A 22,215-nucleotide genomic window follows, 5' to 3' on the forward strand; every position below is an offset into this window, starting at 1 on the left:
CTTTACAGGTAAGTAGATCATGCTGCGGCTTGGGAAGTTTTGTTGAAATGGCTGGCGGTTGAAAATGCTCATGCAGGTTGCCAACGGGTCTTAAAAACTCTGCGACATCCTGCACTTACAGACCTGACAGATGCATGTCAGAGGTGGGCACCAACAGCATCAGGCTAACCCTTTAACGCAGGCTTCTGCGGCTTTCCGTGCTGGATCCTCTGAGTCACAATAACACTTTCGTGGATAAGGCGGTTTTGGCTCCACAGGACCTGCACAGCGCCCTTCCCGTCGCTGTAAACTCCGACATTCCGCTCGGTGAAATGAGATACAGGGCCGAGATGGGCCCCACCATCATCACAACAGCCATCGCCGTCCTTTTAGGTTCCATCAAAATGGACAGCTGCTTGTATTTTAATTACACCGGTAAAAATCAACCTATAGCACAAAATATTAATTCCTCTCTATCAATATATAGAAATAGCACAGCCTGCTGCAACTGTGCCAGCCCGAACATCTTCCACTCCACCAACGTGCCCTCAGCACTCCCCTCAGAGATCTTTATCCACGGTGATTGCGCGTGGGGAGGAACACCCGGGTCCATTCATGAAAGCATCCAGAAAGGAAGGGAGGGGGTCGATAAACTCAGGCAGGATGGTGAGTGGGGATGGATTAACAATTTTTTGGGTGGTTTTGGGTTGGGACGCTGGGCTATGCACCTGTTGAAGCTACTCACAGTATCTCTGTTGATTTTCTTATGTATTTTAATACATGTACCGGAAAATGACCGGCCTCTGTACCTAGGGAATATAAAGAAGCACACTCGCCTAATAAAGTTTCGTTTCGTCCTGCACATCGGAGTCCGTACCTCTCAGTCTGCCACAACTGCCCCCTGCCCCGGCTCGCTGGAGCCTACAGGGGCTGGTGAGTCCATGCCAGGGCTGGCCGGGGCCGTGGCCCCACAGTGTGGAGCAAACCCCTTCCCCTTCAGTACTTTTGGGGTGAGCACCATGCCTCGGGGCTCCCAGCCCCCGCCTACAGCTCATCAGCAGGGCTGTGGGGGAGCGGGGCCTCCTCCTGGACACCGTGCTCCTCCAGGGTGGCCCCTGCATCGTGGAGGCTCTCGATGCCCTCGCTCTGCTCCTTCACAGTTTTCTTCTTCTTCTTCCCGCTCTTTTTCTTGCTCGGCTTCTCCCCCAAGCTCGCCAAGTCGCCCTTCTTGCCGGTCCATTTCTCTGCCAGGCAGCCTGGGGAGAGAAGCAAAGCCCTGAGGGAGAACCGGGTCTCCCCACACCCTCATCAGGCCACCCCGCTCTGCCCTATACGTGCCCGTCACCCCTGGGAGCAGCCAAGACTTACTCGCATCCTTCCCTTTTAGCACGTGGTCAGCACAGAGAAACTGGGAGAGATCCTCTGTCTGGTGGTGCCTGTACCAGTCCTCGATCACGTCTTCGTACTCCTCCACCAGCACGTCGCACTAGCAGAGAAAGGAGAGCCTAGATCCCAGCACGGGGGGTGGGAGCAGGGTGCCAGGTCCTGCCAGCACCCACAGATCCTCCCCCAGCCTGCAGAGCCGCAGCGGGCTGCCCCCGGCGGGCAGGTACCTGCTTTTTGAGGTCGGCCACCTCGGCGGAGGTCTCGTTCCACAGCTCGTAGGGGATGTCCATCACCACCTTGACGCCCTTGTGCACCAGGTTGTGCAGGGTCTCAAAGGTTTCCGACATGCCCTGCAGGGGAAGAGAGCCACCCCGTGAGGTGACGTTCCCTGCCCAGCTCCTGCTCTGTCCCCAGAGTGCTGCCCGGGGTACAGACAGGCACAGGGTGTGTATCTCCCTCCCCAGACCCAATTTCTGAGGCCTCATGTGCAGATGGCTGGCTAGGGACCCAGAGGACAGGAAGAATGAACCACAGTTCAGTGCCCCAGTAGCGTGCAGGGAGGCGAGGGACTGAAGGGCCGCCCCCACCTTTGCAAATCTGTTGCTGCCGCTCCTCTCCTTGTGCAGGTTGTAATCCAGCAGCCTCTTGCAGATGTTCTCCGTCACCTCGATGAGCCGGATGTCCCTGCACAGACAGGAGGGAGGGGAAGGGCTCAGTGCTGCTCCCCAGGAACAGCCAGGGTGTGGGGCTGAGCCTTTCTGGAGCAGGAGACGCATTTCCCAGGCCATGCTGCCCACGCTGCCAAGCCCTGGTGCATTTTAGGCCCGTGCAGCCTACCTGCTGGCTCAGCAAGGCCCCAGCTCTGCAGGCACCAAATGCAGCAGGAGCCCCTGCCCCGCTCTCACTTACGACTGCGTGTACTTGACGGCGGAGCCCTTCCCATCCAGGAAGCCATACTTGGTGTCGATCACCTCCTTGGTCTTGCCGGTCTCCTCAAAAGCAGATTTCAGCTCCAGCGCCACGTACTTGCACACTGCGGGGCGGAAAGCACAGGCGGGTTGGAGGCTTTCGGGGCTCCCGGGGAACGGGACTGCTTGGGGAATGAGAGCTGGGAGAAGGGCTGGATGGAGATGTGAGCAGAGCCGACATCATTTGTGTCCAAAAAAGCAAACAGCAGCACCTCAGCTGGTTGTGCTGAGATCCCCTGAAGCGAGGGGAAGACCCAAATCAGACCCAAATCCCTGTGCTAACGTTAGGGAGGCCGAGTTCCACCTGCGGGAGCCCTTCAGAGCCACATTGGGCAGCCACCCACGGCCTCATTTTTGAGGATGATGATGAGGAGGAGGATGAGGCTGAGGAGAAGGATGAGGAGGAAGGCTCCTCGTGCACCACAGCAGCCCCACGGCACATCCCACCCCCTCCCCACAGCACCGAGGCCTCCCCCCCCCGAGGGGGCCGTGTGAGGGCAGGGCCCAACCGCCCCCCCCTTTACCCCCTAACCCCCCCCCCCCCCCATTTTCCCTCAGGCGGCCGCAGCGCTTTATTTCCTCAGCGCCTCCCCCTCGCAGCCCCCCCCCCCGTCCCCGCTCACCCTCGCACTTGCTGGGCAGCCGCACCCAGTCCGAGTCGTCGCCGCCCGCCGCCGCCAGCAGCAGGAGGAGGAGGAGGAGCGCGGCGGGGCCCTCGGCCGCCACAGCCGCCGCCACAGCCGCCATGGCTCCGCTTCCGGGGCCACGCATCCGGCCGCGCCTCGCCCCGGTAACCACGGCAACCGCCAATCCGAGCGGGCTGCGTGGCGCGCCCGGCCAATCGCAGCCCGCGCGCCACGACAAGCCCCGCCCACCGCCTGCCCCCGGGATGGAGGGGCCCCAAGTGTGGGCAGTGCCCTTACCTCCCCCCCCACACACCCACCCACCCTCCCCATCCCCAGATTTTGGGGTCCCCCCCCTGCAGCAGCGGGGACCCCGCTCCCCTCCCAACCCCCCCAGCCTTGAAGGGGGCTCTCCGTGCTTGCAGCACCGGGGGGGCTCCTCGCTGCCCGTCCCGTGGGGGCGCCCCCAGACCCAGCAGGGTGCTGCCCCCCCCCCCCCCCCCCCAGGCACTCACCCCTGGGCCATGATGGCTGAGGTGAGGAGGGCGTCGAGGAGCGCCACCTTCAGCAGCACCACTCGGGCGGCCGCCAGCAGGGCGGCGGAGCCACAGGCACGAGGCCCTGGAAGAGGGGAGGCCAACGTAGCTCCCACAGGAGGCCGGGGGGCCGCACCGTCCCCACACGGCCTCCAGAAGTGCGGCGAGGCTGGGCGGGTGGCCTCCAGGCTGGGGGGGCTGTGGGATTCCTGGGGTCTCACATGGCATCCATCTCCAGCCTCCATCCATGGATTTCAACCCCAGCCTCCATCCTGGGTCTCCATCCCCAGCTTCCAACCCCAGTCTCTGTCCCAGACCTCCATCTCCAGCCTCCAAACCCCAGCCTCCATCTCCAGCCTCTATCCCAGGCCTCCACCCCAATCCTTCATCTCCAGCCTCCAACCCCTGCCTCCATCCCCAGCTTTCAACCCCAGTCTCTATCCCATACCTCCATCTCCAGCCTCCAAACTCCAGCTTCCAACCCCAGCCTCCATCTCCAGCCTTCAACCCCAGCCTATATCCTGGGCCTCCATCACCAGCTTCCAACCCCAGTGTCCAACCCCAGTCTCCATCCCTGGCTTCCAACCCCAACCTCCATCCCCAGTCTCCATTTCCAGCCTTCATCTCCAGCCTCTATTCTGGGCCTCCATCTCCAGCTTCCAACCCCAGCCTCCACACCAAAACGTTCACCATCCCCACCAGAACCCAGTTTAACGCCCCCTCACCCCCTCCCCAGTCCATCCCCACCCCAACCTCCATCCCCACCCCAGCCTCCAGCCTCCCAGCGGGGTTTCCTCCCTGTCGGTGAATTTTTGGGCCACCACCGGGGCCGGGCACTCACCGATCACGGTGCTGGGGCACAGCTCTGCCTCCTCACCTCTGCCTGCGGGACGGGGAGCAGCTGGGGAGGTGGCTGCAGGTGCACATTGGGGCCGGCCACAAACCCCTTCCTGCGCCCCAAACCGAGGGCAACGTTCGCCCGCGGGGCCTCGCACCTGCACCCCACCATCACGGGAGCCTCGTTCGGCCCCGTTCCCACCGAGCCGGGCAGCGGGGACACCCTACCTGTGACGGGGACGGGGCTGGAGCTGCGTGCCGGAGCGGTGCTGTTGGGCCCCACGTGGCAAGCCAGCAGCCCACCCTGCAGGGGGCTTTCGGGGAGGATGGAGACGGCGCAGACGGTGCCGCCGTCCTCCGGCGAGGCCCCGTAGGTGAAGGACTGCAGGGCGCTGCCGTTCCCGCTGGAGATCCAGACGGCGTCTCCGGAGCCGGGCGGCACGTCGCTCACCACGCACACCACCAGCTGCCGGCGCTGCCCGTCCACCACCATGGTCAACGGCGGCGCCAGGGTGGGCACGGAGGCTCCGGAGGCTGCGTGGAGGCGGGGTGGGACCGTGGCTAAGCGCTGGGGTCCCCTCACCCTTGGCACCTCGCCGTGGATGACCACCATCTTGCTCCGGTGCTATGGGTGGAGGACCCGCCACCCTTGTGCCTTGTCCCCCCAGTACTCACGGGGCAGGAGAGGGAGCAGGGTGGAGGCCAGCAGCATGCGGAGCACCTCCATGGCAGCAACAGCAGCAATAGGACCAGCAGCAGCAGCAGCAGGAGGAGCAGCACCAGCAGCAGGAGCAGGGCTCAGCCCCTCGCCACCTCCACCTGCCCCTCGCACCTCCCAGCCCCCGGGGGAGGAGGCTGCGAGGCTGGGGCAGGCTCCGCCGTGGTCCCGCCCCCCCCTTCCCCGCCCCTCCGCCGCGGTAGGGCCCCGGGTAGCGCCATGGAGTCGGCCCGCAGCACCGCGCCCTCCCCGCAGCCCGCAGGGGGGGACGAGGACGCCCCGGCCGCCCCCTCCTCCTTCGCCGAGCTCCTGCGGCTGGTGCGCAGCGGCCGCAGCCCACCGGGGGTGCGCAGCCCACGGGCAGCCCCCACCGGGGACACCCCCACGGCCTCCAGCCTGCCGCGGCCCAAAAAGCCCTGGGAGAGCCGCCCCGGCCAGCCCTGAGCGCAGGAGGCACGGGAAACCCTTCCCTGCCCTTCCCTGCCCTTCCACCAGGCGCCAGCTCCAAAAGAATTATTTTTATTTAAGAAAACATATAAAGAACTCTTAACAAGTGAAAAATTCTCCTTTGTGCCCTCGCCGCAAGCAGCAGGGCCCAGCAGGTCCCAGCAGCAGCCCGGCTCTCCCCAAACACGCGTGGGGCATCAAATTTGTGCTGCTGCCTCCAGGGACTCGAGACCGGGAGCCTGGGCTTTGTGCCTGCTCCCCCCCCCCGGCACCGCAGAGCTGCTGGAGCCAAGGTAGGAGCCAGGCTGCAAAGCCCTATCTACTTCTCTTCTTCAGCCAAATGCAAAAAAAATATATATAATAAAATAAAAAGTTACAGAGCAGTGCAACGCACTGCCAGTCCCAGCATTTACTTCATGCTGTTCTGTGACCTCTTTCTCTCCGCGGCTGCAGCCAGCACTCAGAACGAGGACCCCCCCACACACTTTCCTGGTGGGAGCAGTGATATTGCTTGATTTCCATACACTGTATCTCAACAGCTAGTGATCCTTTACGAAGGGTAAACAAAAGTCGGCGGAGCTGCATTTCTTCTCGATGCAGCTTCACGAGTTGCTAAGACGGCCCCGTCTCGGTACAAACCTCAAATTAACCTTGCAACCGTTTGAAGAACTTGAGAACGGACTGAAAGCTTCAAGCCCACCGGGGGCAAACGCAGGACTAACGCGTTCTTCCTCCCTCCCCGCAGCACAATCACGGCTCCAGCGTCAGCCTCAGCTTGATGTTCATGGCTGCCAGCTCTGCCACGAAGTAACGGAAGACGTGGGGCACCGGGATGACCTGGATGGTGTCCACCCGGCCGCACAGCAAGCAGGAATACCTCCTGTTGCTCGCCACGGAGGACGGCGGTGGCCGCTGCAGCAGAGGAGAGAGCATGCTGCCGCAGCTCGTGCAGACGTAAGCTTCGGAGCCATCGGAGCAGCTGAAGAGGCGGTCGTGCAGCAAGAAGGAGGTGCCATGGGCCAGCAGCGCATCACGTTCCATCTCGCCGAAGCGAATCCCACCTTCCACGTTCCTCCCCTTGATGGGCTGGTTGGTGACGGAGTCCCGAGGGCCCGTCGTCCTCACCTGGAACTTGTCCGAGACCATGTGGCGCAGGCGCTGGTAGTACACGACTCCCACGAAAATATCTGCCTCCAGCTCCAGGCCGCTGATCCCGCTGTACATCTTCTCCGTCCCGAAGAAGTTGTAACCCGCGCTCACCAGCGTCTCGCCGAAGTATTTCAGAGCGGAGTCCTCCTCCGAGAAGGTGAAGGGAGTGGCGTCGTAGCAGACGCCGTGCAGCGCTGCCGACTTCCCCGCCATGCTCTCGATCAGCATCCCGATGGTCATACGGGAGGGGAACCCGTGGGGGTTGAAGAGGATGTCTGGGACCATCCCGTTCTCCGTGAACGGCATGTCTTCAACCGGCCACAGCTGGCTCAGGATGCCTTTCTGCCCGTGACGGCTGGCGAATTTGTCGCCCACAGTTGGATTTCGGGGAACTCTCAAGGTGATGCAAACCTTCTTCAATTTCCCGGTGCCGCGGTCGTTGCTGCATAACTTGATGTTGTCTACAATGCCCACCTCCTTATTCCTGTGTGGGTAGAGAAACGTTCACAGCAAAGGTGTCAGACAGGCTCATGGTTTTTAGGGAAGGGAAGCAGAGGAAGGAAACCAAACCACTTTTTTAGTCTAATAAAGCGCTCGGGATCACTGCACTTCTTGGGAAATACTATTCAGGGAAATCAGACTGTGTAAGAATTTGAGAAAAAAAAAAAAAAGATAAAAAAGCATCACACAAGTGCCATCCATTTGTTGTTTCTAATGCTAGAAGCACAGCTGCAAGCTGCCATGCGATGAGGTAGCGTGCCATCCATGATTTCAAATAAAAGTAATTTAAACCAGGTTCATCAGTATCACACCCAATCTGAGAAAATATTTGTTTTGTTTTGAGGCAGCAGCAGCCCTGCCTCCCCAGTAAATTCTCACTGTCTTGGTGGGATACTAAAATAAATAAATATGTTTAGAGCAAAGTAAGAGAGGAAGGCTCAGGAACAGAGAGCGAAGGCATGGTGTGAGTTGACACAGCCTTTGCCAACAAGTTCAAGGGTGTGCTGCTTCTCCACGTGCACCCACAGCCCGATGTTTCACACGGTGGGTGCCTGCTGCAGGCTTAACTTGTGTTACACTGCCCAAACTCACAACTTGTTTTAGAGGTTTTTCCCCCTTTGTCCTTTGAATGCAACCAAAGTAGAGACCATCACAAAAAAAAAAAAAAAAAAAAAAAAGAAAAGAACTGCAAGCTTGTTCGAAGTTGTAAGTGAAAGCCTCTGTTCATCTCTTCCTAGCTTTGCTTAAGACCTGGCAGTGTTAAGACCTGCAGCACACTTCTGACGCTAAGGAGAACTTCAAGGTGCAGGGTCCCTGGGGAAACTGGGGGCAGGAGCCAACACTGAGGGCAGGGAACTACACGTCTCCATAGGAATCCAAATAATGACCCAATCTGGATCTGATCTGATTTGCCTTCTCAACATGAATAATAAATAGCATAATCCTCACACTATAAATGTTGTAGACAGACACAGAGAGGACCTCAAGCTGTATGGATAACTGCATACATATGAGTGCAGTCTTTGGTGACCAAGCACTTTCTTGTATTTTGTTGTTGTTGTTTTGTGCATTGGTGGTGCGGTGTTTGTTTGTGTGTTTTTTTTTGGACAGAACACTTTATCCTATTCAATTAACAAAATGCAGCAAAAAAAAAAAGACAGAGGAAGAGTCCTGGGGAGACAGCAAAACATTTCTGGAAGCTCTCTTTTCACCAGTCTCAGATCTGTCTCCTGGGTAAGTCAGGCTTTGCAGCTCTTCAGCATACACTGGCTTAGAGAAAAGCCACAAAACATGCACGTAAGTTGCCTGTACCACGAATTTCATGTGTCATCAACACGTGCATGTTTTGTGACCATGTGAGGAGGAAAGGAAACCCCGGGAAGATCACGCAGCTCATCAGGGGCCACTGCTATCAGACTGCTCCCAACTGCATGTTTGTTTAGGGCCAGGAAGGACAAGCTGAACTTACTTATAGTACACAGTGAAGGTCTCCCCTGTGTTGAGGTTCATGTAGCTGTAGAAGGGATCCCCTGGCTGTAGGATGGAGCCAATAAAAGGCAGTCCATCAGCATCTAACTTCTCTGCAACATTCGGGTCACCAGGCCTGGCACCAAATACTAAATTATCATCTCCCCTGTTGGCTTTAAGGGAAAGGTCAATGCTCTCCATCTTGATAACACTTCCGTAAGCAAACCCTCTCTCCCATGAAGATTTGTTCACAATCTAAGAGGAAGAAAAAAAGACCTGTTAGAGATTTGCTAGTAACTTCAAGGAAAGCATTTCCATTCTGATCCAGTGCTCATCTTCTTAACAAATTCCTTCTTTTGGTGGCTCACCATTGCATCTTCCATGTCATAGCCACTGTAGGAGATGACAGCCACGATGGCATTGGTACCGACCGGGTAGCTGTCCATGCTGTAGAAGTCGTACATTCTGGGCCTCACCAGAGGGCTCTGGGGAGTATGGAGGAGGTACAGCTTGTTATCCGAGCGGTCCCTGTAGTTGTAAACTGGAAACCCCATGGTTTGCTTTCCTGTAAAGAAAGAAAGTTGGATTTATTCAGGATCAATTCAAAGTCAAGCCACGTTTCATCCTCCAGGTATCTTGCTAAGAACAAGGCTGGAAATGAGTTAGAGGAATTATTGATTTTAAAAACTACAGAATTTAATAATTGCTCTAAATCCAGTTATAAAAGTTTCTATGAGCCACACACAATATTCAGTTCCCTTCATGGTATTACGTAAGGAATATTTGTAATTTTTTGTCTTTTCTGCAATTTCAGAATCTCCGATTAACATTTTTCCTCCTTTGAAGTTTCCCATAGTGAGGCATACTTTACATATTTCCAAGCCACAAAGCATTTGCTACTGCCAGGATCAATGCACTGGCAGGAAAAACAAGTTTTGAACAGAGTTACATTGGTACTTTCAGAGAAGTATGACAACATGGTAGCATTTTAAGGACATCTTTCTGATAATATTGCCAGAAATGTAATATGCTGTGGAGATAATGAGAGCTGCTCTCAGTTCCTACCACACGCTTCTCTTAGCCTGTCTTTTTTGTTTTAAATAAGATTCTTGCAGGCCACTTGCACATCAGACAATTGAAACTTCATGTACTTACCCATCCCAACTGCCTTCAGACAACCAAATAAATCAATTTAAATGCTGACAGAGAAAAAAAAAAAAACACTATTGCCACAGCACTGTATTACCATCCTGCAACAGATGCCTAGTAACTGTCCTCTGAAAACTGAGTGTCAAGACATCACAGTGACTGAAAACAGGTGGCAAAGAAACCTGCACTACTGCACAGCCTCTGCTCTAGCTACTAGTCAGAAGCAGGTCAACCTGGCAGCTGGGGGGATGGCGGCACAGTTGTCAGATATTAACTCCCCTACACAGCTGGTGCATTGCCCCTTGCTTGTCTATATGATCAACAACCTCAAACAGAAAAAAAAACAAAAAACACACACCGAAATAGACGCATGAGAGATTCCCCACTGGCTCCTCCTTGCCCAGGGGCTCGCAGCACTAGGTGCTACAGTACTTACCCATCTGGCACTGGTACATGTTTCGTGGACTTTGGTTGTGATCAGAGAAGGGGATGAGGTTGGCGACCACACTCAGAATGCTGTGAGGGAAGAGCTCCAGGTGAGTGGTCACTCCAGGAACCACCTCCGACTCCATGGTGGCCACATTCATGAAGATCTGCACGAATCAAATCAGACAGGTCAGGAAGAAAGCAAAATAAACCTGCCTGTGATTACTTTTCAGTTCAGTTTTAGCTGTGTTTTTTTTGTCTGCAGCTTAGTGCAGGCAAGAAAAACATGACAACTGTTAAACTACTACCACAATCACACCTAACTGTAAGGACAGCAAGCCTGAAAATATAAAACTGCCATGACATGTCACCTTTCCTTTCCATGTTCCAAATTATGAAGTCCCTAAGCAAGCCACTACCTGTTTCTGCAAACTGCCCTTGGCAGCTGTGATATAAACCAAGATGAGACAGTACACACAACACAGCAATCTTTCACCTAAAAAAATCTTGACTATGTTAATACTGAAAGCAGACTCAAATATCTCAAAGACCCCTACAGTCCACCTGTAAGAAACATACCAGAAACTTATCAGCTAGAAGTGACAAAACCCTTTTGTCACCTATTCTAGCTCTTCAGCACGATCTCCCTATGTCCCATTCTCAGCTCCTTTGACAAACACTTCACAAAATAGTGCTTTTGACAGAGGATACCTCTGTAAAACTTTGTTCCAACACTTTAAAAAGGAAAAATGCAAAACCCACCTGTTCCAGAGTGCCAATCCATTCTTTCCTTCCATACAGCAGGTTTTTGACAGGCCGCACCATCCGGCAAGGGGTTGTAAAAATGAACAACCCAGGATACAGACTGGGTTTTCCTGTCATTGGGATAAGGACCACTTCTGCCCGTGCAGGAAATCTTTTCTCTTGAGTTATCTGTTTGTGCAATGAAATAACAATTTAGAAATACAAACCAATATTGCTTTAGTTAAGTTGCACCCAATCAGCTAGGTTATGCTCACAATGAAAATACCAACCACAGATGTAGTTCGTAATATAAAATGAAGAACAGATTTAAATGGTGTTTCTACAAAATTCTCCACCAAGAAAAGGACAGAATACTTATTTTTTTAAAAAAACAAAACAAAACAAAACAAAAAACTGTAACAGTGACAAGTTCACAAACCAATAGACTGAACTTATGAATGTAAACAAGAAAAAACTGATAAACCCACTCCAGTACTAACATGCAGACAAAATATCTTATTAGGTTAGATTTAAAAAATAAATGGAAGTTACAAAGAAAGTTCTAAACATGCCTATTTTTGACCATTGCATACTGAGGACGTTTAACTCAGTCACATTTTAAACAAGACAACCTTGAAACGCCGGAGGGCTTCTGCAAGCTGAGGAGCCAGGTCCCACTCCACCCAGCCCACCACGGCGCCGTCCAGCACCACTCTGTAACACTCAGCATAAGGCCTGCTTGGAGTCGCATCAATGGGGACAACACCTGTGAGAAAGAACAGAAAAAAAAAAAAACAACACACAAAGCACACGTTACTTCTGCAGGAAACCTCAAATCCACACCAAAAAGCTTCATGAGATCAGAAAATTTAGACCACCTGTAGAGTGCAAAGCTGCAGATGACTTGATGGAAAAATATAAGATGTGCACAACTGAGAATGCCATTCCCCACCTACTCCCCAACAATTTTTGGAATGACATAGGACTCCTGTTATTGCAGCAGTCACTGGAAGAGCTGCAGTTTAATTAAGGTCACTGGCAGCATTAGGAAGGCAGTTTCATTCAATTTCTCACTGCTCATACTGTGCAATTCCTTGCATTCAAGTGAATGTCTTCACTCTACATTACATGGCTAAGACATGTGTTTTGAACTTTACATTCTCCAGAAGGTTGGCAAGCCTTTATAAGCAACATGCTACTTGCCATTAAGCAGAAGCACATTAAGAACAGGTTTACCTTTATTTCATCTTCTAAAGTTAAGAATTTACACTAATGGTATCTGGAGAACATTTCCGAGATATGGGTTTGTAGGGCAGAAAAGTAGAAAGGAGTAAAAAGGAACAAAAAGGAACTGCTCCATTAAACATTCAAGCCAGCAAAACGTACCTAGGGCACATAACAAAGGTGGAAGGTCTCTCACAGACACCATCTCTGTCACTATTTCACACAGAGCTGTCATGTGGTTCATCAGACCACAGGGCTCTCCATCAGGGGTGTCCACAGGGCACAGGAACCCCCAGGATTCGGGCAGCAGCTTGCGCACAGTTGTGGTTCTCATCTGGGCAAACGCCGAGCCTCTGTGTATGCAGCGGAAGTGGGAAAGGTAGCGAACAAAATTCAGCTTGTCGCCCACCACACACAGACCGCTGTCCTGTAACATGCCCAGGCCTAGGATCAAAATTGAGATTTATGTCAGGACGTTGCCCGGTTTTGACACAGAAAGCATGATGTTACAAGGCCGTTTCCTATTTCTCACTGGTAAGACCTAAAGATGCTCACGCAGGATCCCAACAACAGAAGGTACACATGCATTTAAGCAATTCAGTGACTTGTCAAAGACCTAGAGACTTTAAATTCCAAGCTATGGCTTAAAATCCAACTCCTGTCAGAGACAACTAGAAATAGTTCCTAGTGAAGTGACTTGGGGATTTGCTTCTGATACTTCTTAACAAAATTCTGCGGCCTTCTAATCTCACTTCATTTTCTGGTGAGCGTTAAATAACCACACCTGCACACTCCATATGCCAGAAAAACAGAAAGAAAATTTGAAATATACATTATTAGAGTGAAGCAGTTTCTCTGTGTTGTAACTCACATTACTAATGGGGCAGTCCTCATAAACAAATGCCCCTTCTCTGTCTTACATCCTATCTTTTAAGAAGAAATAACCTTTGGGAAAACAAGAATATGGTTGCTTGTTCGGACAATGCTAAATTTAATTTCAACTATTTATCTGTGTAGAGGCCTTGCTTTAATAACTAACATGTTTTATGCCATGCATAAAAATCTATGTTTGAAGACATATCCCCCCTTTTTTCCAACTATCCCTTTCCCCAAACCAGTCTTCATCAACTCACAGTCTATCGTTTCTGCATTCAAGTTGCTTTCAGTTAGAAGCTCAGTTTTATATTGTTTCTCATACTATGTATGATGAAAAAAGCCTTTTAAGCCTTGAGACTCACCAGTTTTAGAACGCAGGTTGCCAGTTGCAAGAAGATACTCAAATGCCTTGGTAACATCTGCTGTCATGCTGAATGCCTTGATCAAGCTGTCTGCATTTATGTTGATATCTGCCTTTTCTGTTCTCTTCTCCAAAACAAATCTAACAGACTGTAGCCAGTTCTCAAGCCTCTCCTATGGTTTAAAAGTGAGAGGTTTAAATTGAAAACTGGAAAATAGAGACTCAAATTATGAGTGTTTAATTTGTTATGCGTGCTACAGAAGTCTTCTGAAATCAGCAGGATGGACAACTTTCAGCAAAGTGGAAGCTTTCTGACCATATTTCCTACACTGACTTTATTGTATCTAAGTGCTCACAGTATCATGCCAGTGTAGACCTGCAACAAATTGCCCACTCAAAATCTTAGCAGTCACTTCCACCCAGACTGGTGGTGACTGTAGTGAATAAAATACTGTAACAGAATTTCATAAAAAGCAAATGAGTCCCAAAGCTGAGAGTATACATATAATCTGACCACAAGACTAACTCCGCTCTTTAGCCTACTAAATACAGTGATGAATTTAAAACCATGTCACGAAGCAAATTTAGACACCAAAACTTGAAGGCCATGGTCCCACAGAATTTAAAAATTGCTGAGACAATGTGAGACACTGGATTCGATTTCTATTTTTAAGCGTAACTTTATCATTGCTGTAGTCTTGGACACTAAATAAAAACAGGGAAAAGGAGGCAGAACACCATACCCATGAATACTTTAGATCTCCATGCTGCAGCCCATGGAGGAGCCCCCGGTGGAGCAGGTGGATGTGGCCTGGAGGAGGCTGCAGCCCATGGAGAGCCCCCGCAGGAGCAGGCCCCGGGCTGGAGCTGCAGCCCGTGGAGAGGAGCCCACGCAGGAGCAGGGGATCTGGGGGGAGATACCCCATGTGATCTTACCTTTAAGAACATAAGGTAAAGCTGCCCTGGAGTAAGCACTTCCTGATTCATCAGACTGTCAGGATTATCCTCCATGCACTCTCCTTTGGCAAAAGCATACAGCTTTCGGGTCATCATACAGAGCAGGTAGAACTTCTCAGTTCTGTCTGTTAAGTGTATGCAGACACACTTGCTGGAGGAAGAGAAAGAAGGACGACTAACACCATCTCTTCACATTCTTCCTAAATTATCTCAAAACATTTTTTACATGCCTGTGCTTATCCACATACACGCAACCAGACCACTCCCCAAATCTGAACTGGATTCTAGTAACAGATCACAAAACATTTCTGTCTGGCCACAGAAAATCCAAAACTCTGTTGCTATCAAACCCTTGCACAGAAAAAAAAAAAAGGGGCTGAACAACATTCTAGTGCAAGCAGAAAGGAAGGTTATTCCTAATTCCCAATTAAGCTGAGAAACTGCTTTCTAAATAGACAATTGAGGTAACTTGCCTTCCAAGACACAAGTGCAATCATCTTTCAGCATGTCAGCACTCAAGAACCTGTCCATTTCTGCTGCTGCTCTATATTGCCCCCCGCTGAAGCCTTTACAACTTCATCGTAATGACAAGCCTCCCAAGGCTGATTCTGAGGCACGTTCTGGCCAGGCAGAATTTATGATACAAGGTACATCCCAATTTAAGCTTTCCACTATTCCCACTCTTCTATCTCCCCAGCTTAGGCAGACAAGGTTACAGAACATATCCGAGGGGAAAAAACACCCTAAGAGTAATTCTCTTCGTTCTAAATACAATATAACTTCCTTGAAATTATCCACCTGTTTCTCAGTACAGTGCTGTACTTCCAGCGCTGTAAGTGCCCCTCTGAGGCACCTGAAGACTGCCTTAATGTTTCCAGCAACCTAACCACCCCCCCCCTATTTACAAGTACTCCAGGGCAGAGCCATCCCAAACGATCCTTTTCAAATGCTAAAATACCTCTCAGAGAACTAACACTTGAAAAATAAATGACTCGGTTGAATGCTCATCACATTGACCATCTCAAACCTAGCTTATTCCACGGAAGAAGTTAGATTTTAAAGCATCTGGAAGCTAAACTGGCTTCTAAACACCTAATTCCTATAATTTTAATAGACAAATGCAATTCTCGTAATAGTTGCCCATTACTGTGTGAAACAGCTGAGAAAATGCCAGTACTGCTGGCCAACAAGATTATTTTCAAGCAGTCCACATACGTACCTGTAACCTTCTTTTCTTTAAGTGAACATTCCAGTTTTTCATCAAATACACCAGAAAATTACATCTAAATAACAACGAATGCTCTTCTCCTGAAACCATTTTGTAGATATTTGTATCAATCTGTAAAATCTGTACTTTAGAACACCACAACTACAGATTAATATCCTCAAGTCCCATCAAGAACTGGCCACTGGCTATCATTTCATGTGTGCATGAAAATCTTAAGAAAGGCAGCGTGATGGCAGAGCATTCTTAAAGCTGCTTGTAATTTCAGTGCAATCACGCTGAATCACACACTCCGAGATTCATACATACATACTTGAAAATGAGATCTGCAGCCTGTTCGTTGCTGTACCACTCTGGGAGGTTCAGTTTTACTCTGAAGCTCTTTCCAAGGTATTCGAGGACGTTTTGCTGTGTGTAACAGCCTGCATCCGCTACTGCTCTCAGCATCTCAGTAACACAGTTCACGTAAAAGGTGTCGTTTTCCTTATCTTTGACCAGCTCTTTAAAAATCTGGTAGTCCGTGAAATTAACTAATGCCTGAAAGACAAAAGGGTGTCAGATCAGAAAACAAAAAAACAAACAGCCATGAAAATGCTGGGCCATAAAACACTGAAAAAGCAGAGCACCCCAATGATTTAGGTTCTTCAGTTCTCTGGGAACACCCTTCCACCATGCAAACTGAAAAATACTGTGGGATTAAGGGGCTTCAAGAGTAGCACCGAGAGTATTAATAAACTGATGATCATGAGTAGCCCCAATCTAATAAACCTTGGAAAACAAACAAATTCACACCTTCTAAATTAACAGGCTTCTTTTGATTAGGTTAGATTTCCTTGTATTTATATATATATATATATAAATAAGTATATATTATACAGACACACACATACTTTTTTTTTAAACTTTTAAGTTCACTTAGAAACATGAATTTAATTCACCATTGTCTCAAGCTACTTCTTACCCCACAGAAATCAAAAGACAATTTAGTCTTTTGATGAAGCCCATTACAATTCACTTTAGCTCCAGCACTTCATGTTCTAAAGCTCATACTTAAATCCAATGTTCTTACGTCTTGGTGTTATAATGGTTGCCTAATTGTTTCTTTAAGTCAGGGTTAAGCAAATACATTGCCCACTAATGACTTCTCTATTTGCAGACAAACCTCCCTCATCTTTAAGCGAACTGTTTGTCTACCACGTTTAAGAAGCTTTCAAGAAGTTCATTAAAAATGGAGGCTGTATAAAAAATACACCCAGGCAGATTTATTTCTTCAAGGGGGCAACGCAAACTCAGCAGTTATATATTCTGCCACTTGGTAAGTCGTGATATGAACAATCTAGAACCAGCCACAGCACATGCAGCAAGGAGGAACTGGAATCGCATCCAGAAGAACCAGGCTGCCACAGCAGGACCTGGACAGGCCACAGAAAACCAGCACAGAACTAACCTCAACTGATGCTGGGGATGGGGTGAAAGCCTAGGGAGTGCCTACTCTTGAAAGAACTCAAACTTCAGACAACACAGCCTGCTTAACCTCAGATCTCATGAGCTAAAAAAAGTCAGTATAATTATCTTGCTTACTAAAATAAAAGGAATAAACTTAGAGTAATTACCTATTTCTGGTAACTACTTTTGTTGAGACAGCAGACTGGAGAAAAAGTGAAACGTATCATGCAACAGCAACACAAATAGAGCAGGTTGTAAGTACACACAAATTCCCTGAGACTGATTTATGCAGCGGAAGACAAGCTGTAGTGCCACAGGCCTCTTACTTGCTCTTACCACTTTGCTGCTGTGCATAAAATACACAGCTGACATACAGTGGACTCTGCTACCAGAGAAAGCATGCTTTACGAGAAATTTGGAAACCTTGACTGAAGTCAAACTTTCGTCTGCTAGCTGAAGAACAATTTAACCCACCCAATGTGCTCAAACTGGTTTTTGTCTTCCAGTTCTTACCTGTTTTCAGTTCCAATCAGAAACAGCACTTTATTTTTCTCCTCAAAAATTAAGCCAGTTGCCTGATTTACTTTTACATGAGACTACTTGATTTTAATGATTAATACTAATATGGATGAGAATTGAACTGTTTCTTGTAAGGTCATTCTGCATTAAAGAGATTACCAAAACCTTTCAGATGAGGTGTCAAACCCTTACACACTCCATTTGTCCACAGCATTCATTGGTAAGGAGCCATAAAACCTTGCAAAACTCCCCCCTCCTCTCCTTTCCCTGCATGCACTCCATCTGCTGCAACTGTGTGCTGCATTACACATACAGGCTCAGTCTGGTTTACAGTTCACCAGCCAATATAGGAAGTATGAGAGAAAATATTTCTTATGGAATTAGCTGATTCAAGCACTATTTACCTTAAGAGCAAATCCCAAGGGAAGGAAGAACAACTCTTTCTGAAAAATGAAGTTCAACATGACGCAACCGTTTTCCAAGTAGTGAAGGTTCATATTTATTGCAGCGTGCTCCTCCTTAACACAGTGCATCACTACTCCTGCAAAAATTATCACAAGCAAAGACCAACGTGAGCTGTGCAAAAGCAGCTGACTGCATTTCTGTGACAAGTCTGAACAGGTGAGACGGTTCATTAGGCCACTAGCTAAGTTTTCGTACTTCGTAGTAGAGAACACAAGGCAGGCAGATCTCTGATTTCAGCATCAGCATCTCATTTAAAATAAAGATACTAGCTCAGTTTGATTCTTAATGACAAAATCACTAAGCAGCCACTGCATTTGCTGAGAGGCTCACAAGACGCATAAAGCTTTTAAGAAATGGAAAGCCCCAAGACTCATCTCTTCTATCTGGAATTGCAGGTCAAAAGTTTCCTAGTCCTGTTCTAGGATGTCCACTGCAGGAGAAATTAAAATAGAACAAATGTGACTGTCTAAACCAGACTTCCCTCAATATAAATTCACAGGGAACTGCAATGTGTTCTGAAACACCACGGCTCTCTCAAGTCAGCAGGCGGTAATGCTTGAGTGCAAACCCCTGAATTCTCTTGTTTAATGCCAACTCATTTACCTGAGTACACATGACAAAGCTATGGAACCTAGTTAATGTTTTATGTAAATTTCAAATGGCATCTTGGGAGTACAGAAAACCAAAATCACTGAAACAACTTCCAACAGTTTACACTGACTTCTACAGAACGTAGGATTCTAGTTAGTCCTTCCATATAACAACAACTTCATGTTTTCCACAGCCTGGAATACAATCTCCTTGCTTAGCACAGGCAGCTCAGACAATACCACAAGGCAAGTACCTGCTTCATACTTTCATCATTAAGTTGCTGTCAACCCCCTTGGTTTTGTAGTAAAATTTATCTCAAAATACAAACATTATGCAGTTTAAAAATCAGCCATAGTTGGTCATTTCCATTTGTCCACATGTATTTACTGGAGGGATGCTGCAGGAAGCTCCTTAGCTTACCATACTCTGTGAAGCCAGGGCCTCTGTTTTTCCACTTGTGTCTTGTCATTGCAAGAGGGAAATTTCGTCTGGGCATAATCAGCATTCTAATAACTTTTTCTAAGCCATTAATTATGAAGTAGCCTCCCATTTCCTGCCAGAAAAAAAAAGAATAATGCTCGTAACGTGCTTAAAAATTCATAATATAACGTTTTAACTAAAAGAAAAAAATGCTCGTATTATTTTGTGAAAGCAAACATTTAATATTTCAGCTATGAAACAGCAAGAAACACGTTTCAGCACTGTACTTGAAAAGGCTGCACTCTTTGTCAGTGACCTTTAAGTCTGATTCTAGCATACAGTGCAAGGAAATGGATGCATGCTCCTTCACTTCAAGGAAGGAAAAAAACAAAAAAAACAAAACAAATCTATGTGGCCAAGTAAATAGTTCCAAAGAGCTGATGTTAAAAGTATTTATTAACAAAAAATATTAAAAAAATAAGTTATAACATTGAATTTTTAGACAAAAAGAAACTTTGATGCAGAAAACCTCCCTCTGGTCACATATAAGCTTAACACCAATAAATTCATAGCTCCCCAAATTGTGTGTCATTAGAAAAAAACGTGTTCTAGTAATTAATACTAGGAATAAGGGTACAAGTGGCTTAGTAGAGGGGCCAGCAATAAGTACTTCTGTATTTAACTGCCCATAGATGAGAGGAGGTAAGAAAACATTTGTAGAAGACAAACAAAAATAAGAAAGACTCTTCCAATGTCTGCCGTAAAGAGCGAACATCCAGAGAATGTAAGTCAAGCTTAAAATACAAATGCTCAAGTCCTCTAAGTTGTTGGCCCAATGTACTGCTCATGTAAAATGCAGATTTTCCTGACCTGCAAAATCCTCATTACCTCTTCCTCCTCGTGGCGCTGGATGAGCTCTTGGGGAGAGAGATTATACAGGCTGCACAATTTAGACTTCACCATAATTGGAATATACCCCACAGGATGTTTAATAGTCCCTTGTGGAACACCATTCACTGACCAGCTGATGTCAACCTAAAATGATACAACAAGAACAGTGAGCAAAGTAAGCTGCCTTTTTACTTTCCTCACATATTAACTGCACATTTAACATGACCACCAATCTGTTTCATCAACTTTTTCCACTTTAAAATGGTAATAATCGTAACTAGTAAATACATAGATAATATTCTCTGGTAAACAGTCAACATGAGTTTCCAGAAGAAAATCATACAAGTCTAGAACTAGGTGAAGAAGCTGCTAGTAAGGTATATGAAGTTGGTAAGAGTTTACTCTGCCTTTCAGACCTCTCAAAAAAGCAGCCTAAACAGAAAAGGCTGCCACAGGGTAGGAAAGGAGGCCTAAGAAGTTAAGACACAATTAAAAGTAGAAGAAAAAGTGTTCAATGAAAAGACAACCAGATTACAAGCATTTCCTAAGACTTGTCCACTTAATGTTTTCATAAGTGAACTGAAAGGTGAGAAAGAAAAGTGTGCTGTTAAAGAAAATTTATTTACAACAGTAAGATCTCGCAGTGTGTTTGGAGAAGGATGATGCCTTGACTGTAAGAAAGAGTGATAAAATACCCAGCGGAAGGAAATGGTCCTGGTTTTATAGGCAGAATAATGAATGAGCTTTAAAAAAATCTACTGCCTCTCAGGAAACACTGGCATTGTAATATGAAATCACTGGTTCAACACTGGCAAGAACTGTTTTCTGTGTGACAAGCTGCTCAGCAGACCATGGCACTTACCGTGAAGAACTGAGAATAATTCCATAGTACTACGTGCAGTTAAAAGCAGCGTGGTGAAGACAGGGAACGATCAGACACTGCTCCTTACTGTGCAAGAGCGGGGAGTGGACGAGAACAAGCAAGGCTTTTTCCACACAAGGCACAGCAAAAATGTTTTGTTCCAACATGTGCACAGGTTGAAAAAACAATTAAATACACATAAAAAAAAAAAAAAGAAAAAAAAAAAAGGAGGGAAATAATATAGTTAAGAAGAATGAAAGCATCTCTAGCTCAGGAAAATCCAGGAGTCATTGGGAAAATTGCTGTGAACAACGTGTGACTGTCCCACTTTTATGTTCAGACAGGATGTTTCACTTGCAGTAGGTTTTACCTACTTGTAATGCTTCAGAGAAAGGAAAATAAAAGCTGAAACTGCAAGCAAGCATTCCCTTGCAGTGAACACATGGAAACGTGCAGTACAGCCCCAGTTACAGAACTGGGACAAAAAACAGCAGTGGCCAGCCACAGGGCAGAGCAAAGCATTTGGCAGGGATGCTTCTTCTCCTGTCACATGCCTGAGCAACCCAAAAAACTAATGAGATGACACGCACAGGAAGGATTTATAATTCTGGGCTTATGTGAAACCTAGATCCAGGCAGAAAGAAGATTTTAGTTATAACAGTGTGAGCTGAACCTCACCGTGATCTTGCCGCGGTAGGTGCTGCGCAGCCCCCGGCACTCGGCGGGGAACACCTTCACCTCCCGGCACACCGCCCCCTTCGGCACCATGGGCGGCGAGATGGCGGCGCCGGCGATGGCCAGCGACACGCGGCTGTCCCTCAGGGCGAACTCCAGCGGGGCGATGTCCTGCGGGGAAAGAGGGACACGCGCCTCAGCGGGACCCCCCCCACGCACACACATCCCCTCCCCACACCCTCCTCTCGGCTCCCCCAGACCTGCAGCGCTTGGTACACCCCCTCGCTGATGGCGTAGTTGAAGGAGTCGATGTGTGCGGCGGGCAGGTCGCGCTGCACCCCGCTGCGGAGCCGCGGCCGCCGCCTCATGAGGCGCTGCTGACCGCCGCCACCACCACCCGGCCCCCGGCCGCCCTCCATGCCGCCCGCACCGCGCCGCCTGCCGGGATGCCGCGGGGCGGAGCAGGCAGCGGCAGCGCTACAAGCAGTAGTAGCAGCAGGAGTAGCAGCACTAGTAGTAGTAGCAGCAGTAGGGGGCGCTGCGGCAGCCACCGCCACGTGCTAGCCCCACGCGCGCCTCCCCCCTCCTCACGCCTCACGCCTCAAGCTATGCCCCCCCCTCCAGCCCCACAAAAAAAAAAAAAATTGGGCTCCCCGACCCCCCCCGCGCCGTGTGGGTGCTGGAGGAGTTGTGAGGTGCTTATCTGTGAGGTGCAGGCATGCCCTGCCCACGCCACGGGTGCCGTCAGGCTGCCATGTCACACACTGGTGCGC

General features: G+C 48.9%; 2 protein-coding genes across 3 annotated transcripts; both read right to left on the bottom strand.

The window, feature by feature from the left end:
- Positions 1-734: 734 nt before the first annotated feature.
- CNPY3 (canopy FGF signaling regulator 3) lies at positions 735-5,159 on the bottom strand. 2 transcript variants are annotated; one of them, XM_072035398.1, is made up of 7 exons: positions 5,005-5,159; positions 4,558-4,863; positions 2,275-2,398; positions 1,953-2,049; positions 1,593-1,715; positions 1,348-1,465; positions 735-1,235 (listed from the first exon to the last, which is right to left on the bottom strand). In XM_072035398.1, the coding sequence occupies exons 1-7, from the start codon at positions 5,054-5,056 to the stop codon at positions 1,024-1,026; spliced, it is 1,032 nt and encodes a 343-aa protein (XP_071891499.1). In that variant the 5' UTR covers positions 5,057-5,159; the 3' UTR covers positions 735-1,023. The 2 variants fall into 2 exon arrangements, with proteins under 2 accessions (XP_071891499.1, XP_038032335.1); XM_038176407.2 differs by lacking the exons at positions 4,558-4,863; positions 5,005-5,159 and adding an exon at positions 2,957-3,221.
- A 391-nt stretch (positions 5,160-5,550) lies between these two features.
- POLR1B (RNA polymerase I subunit B) lies at positions 5,551-21,971 on the bottom strand. Its single transcript, XM_072035396.1, has 15 exons — positions 21,703-21,971; positions 21,446-21,613; positions 19,903-20,049; positions 19,015-19,147; positions 17,943-18,079; positions 15,887-16,110; positions 14,328-14,499; positions 13,393-13,564; positions 12,317-12,598; positions 11,563-11,696; positions 10,949-11,119; positions 10,197-10,353; positions 8,980-9,176; positions 8,613-8,866; positions 5,551-7,127 (listed from the first exon to the last, which is right to left on the bottom strand). Exons 1-15 carry the CDS (start codon positions 21,859-21,861, stop codon positions 6,245-6,247), a joined length of 3,390 nt encoding a protein of 1,129 aa, XP_071891497.1. The 5' UTR covers positions 21,862-21,971; the 3' UTR covers positions 5,551-6,244.
- Between the last annotated feature and the right edge of the window lie 244 nt (positions 21,972-22,215).

The sequence above is a fragment of the Anas platyrhynchos genome, chromosome 3 (genome assembly GCF_047663525.1).
Source record: "Anas platyrhynchos isolate ZD024472 breed Pekin duck chromosome 3, IASCAAS_PekinDuck_T2T, whole genome shotgun sequence".
NCBI lineage: Eukaryota > Metazoa > Chordata > Aves > Anseriformes > Anatidae > Anas > Anas platyrhynchos.

What these genes read in the sequence shown, in the direction of transcription:
- CNPY3 (XM_072035398.1), bottom strand. Translation starts at nt 5,056, where the DNA reads ATGGAGGTGCTCCGCATGCTGCTGGCCTCCACCCTGCTCCCTCTCCTG. An exon ending in GCCGTCAAGTACACGCAGTC is followed by an intron (nt 2,050 to 2,274) that starts GTAAGTGAGAGC and finishes CTGTCTGTGCAG; the next exon opens with GGACATCCGGCTCATCGAGG. An exon ending in TGGCCGACCTCAAAAAGCAG is followed by an intron (nt 1,466 to 1,592) that starts GTACCTGCCCGC and finishes TTTCTCTGCTAG; the next exon opens with TGCGACGTGCTGGTGGAGGA.
- POLR1B (XM_072035396.1), bottom strand. Translation starts at nt 21,861, where the DNA reads ATGGAGGGCGGCCGGGGGCCGGGTGGTGGTGGCGGCGGTCAGCAGCGC. An exon ending in CCTACCGCGGCAAGATCACG is followed by an intron (nt 20,050 to 21,445) that starts GTGAGGTTCAGC and finishes GTATCATTTTAG; the next exon opens with GTTGACATCAGCTGGTCAGT. An exon ending in GGATTGGCACTCTGGAACAG is followed by an intron (nt 10,354 to 10,948) that starts GTGGGTTTTGCA and finishes TGATTCGTGCAG; the next exon opens with ATCTTCATGAATGTGGCCAC.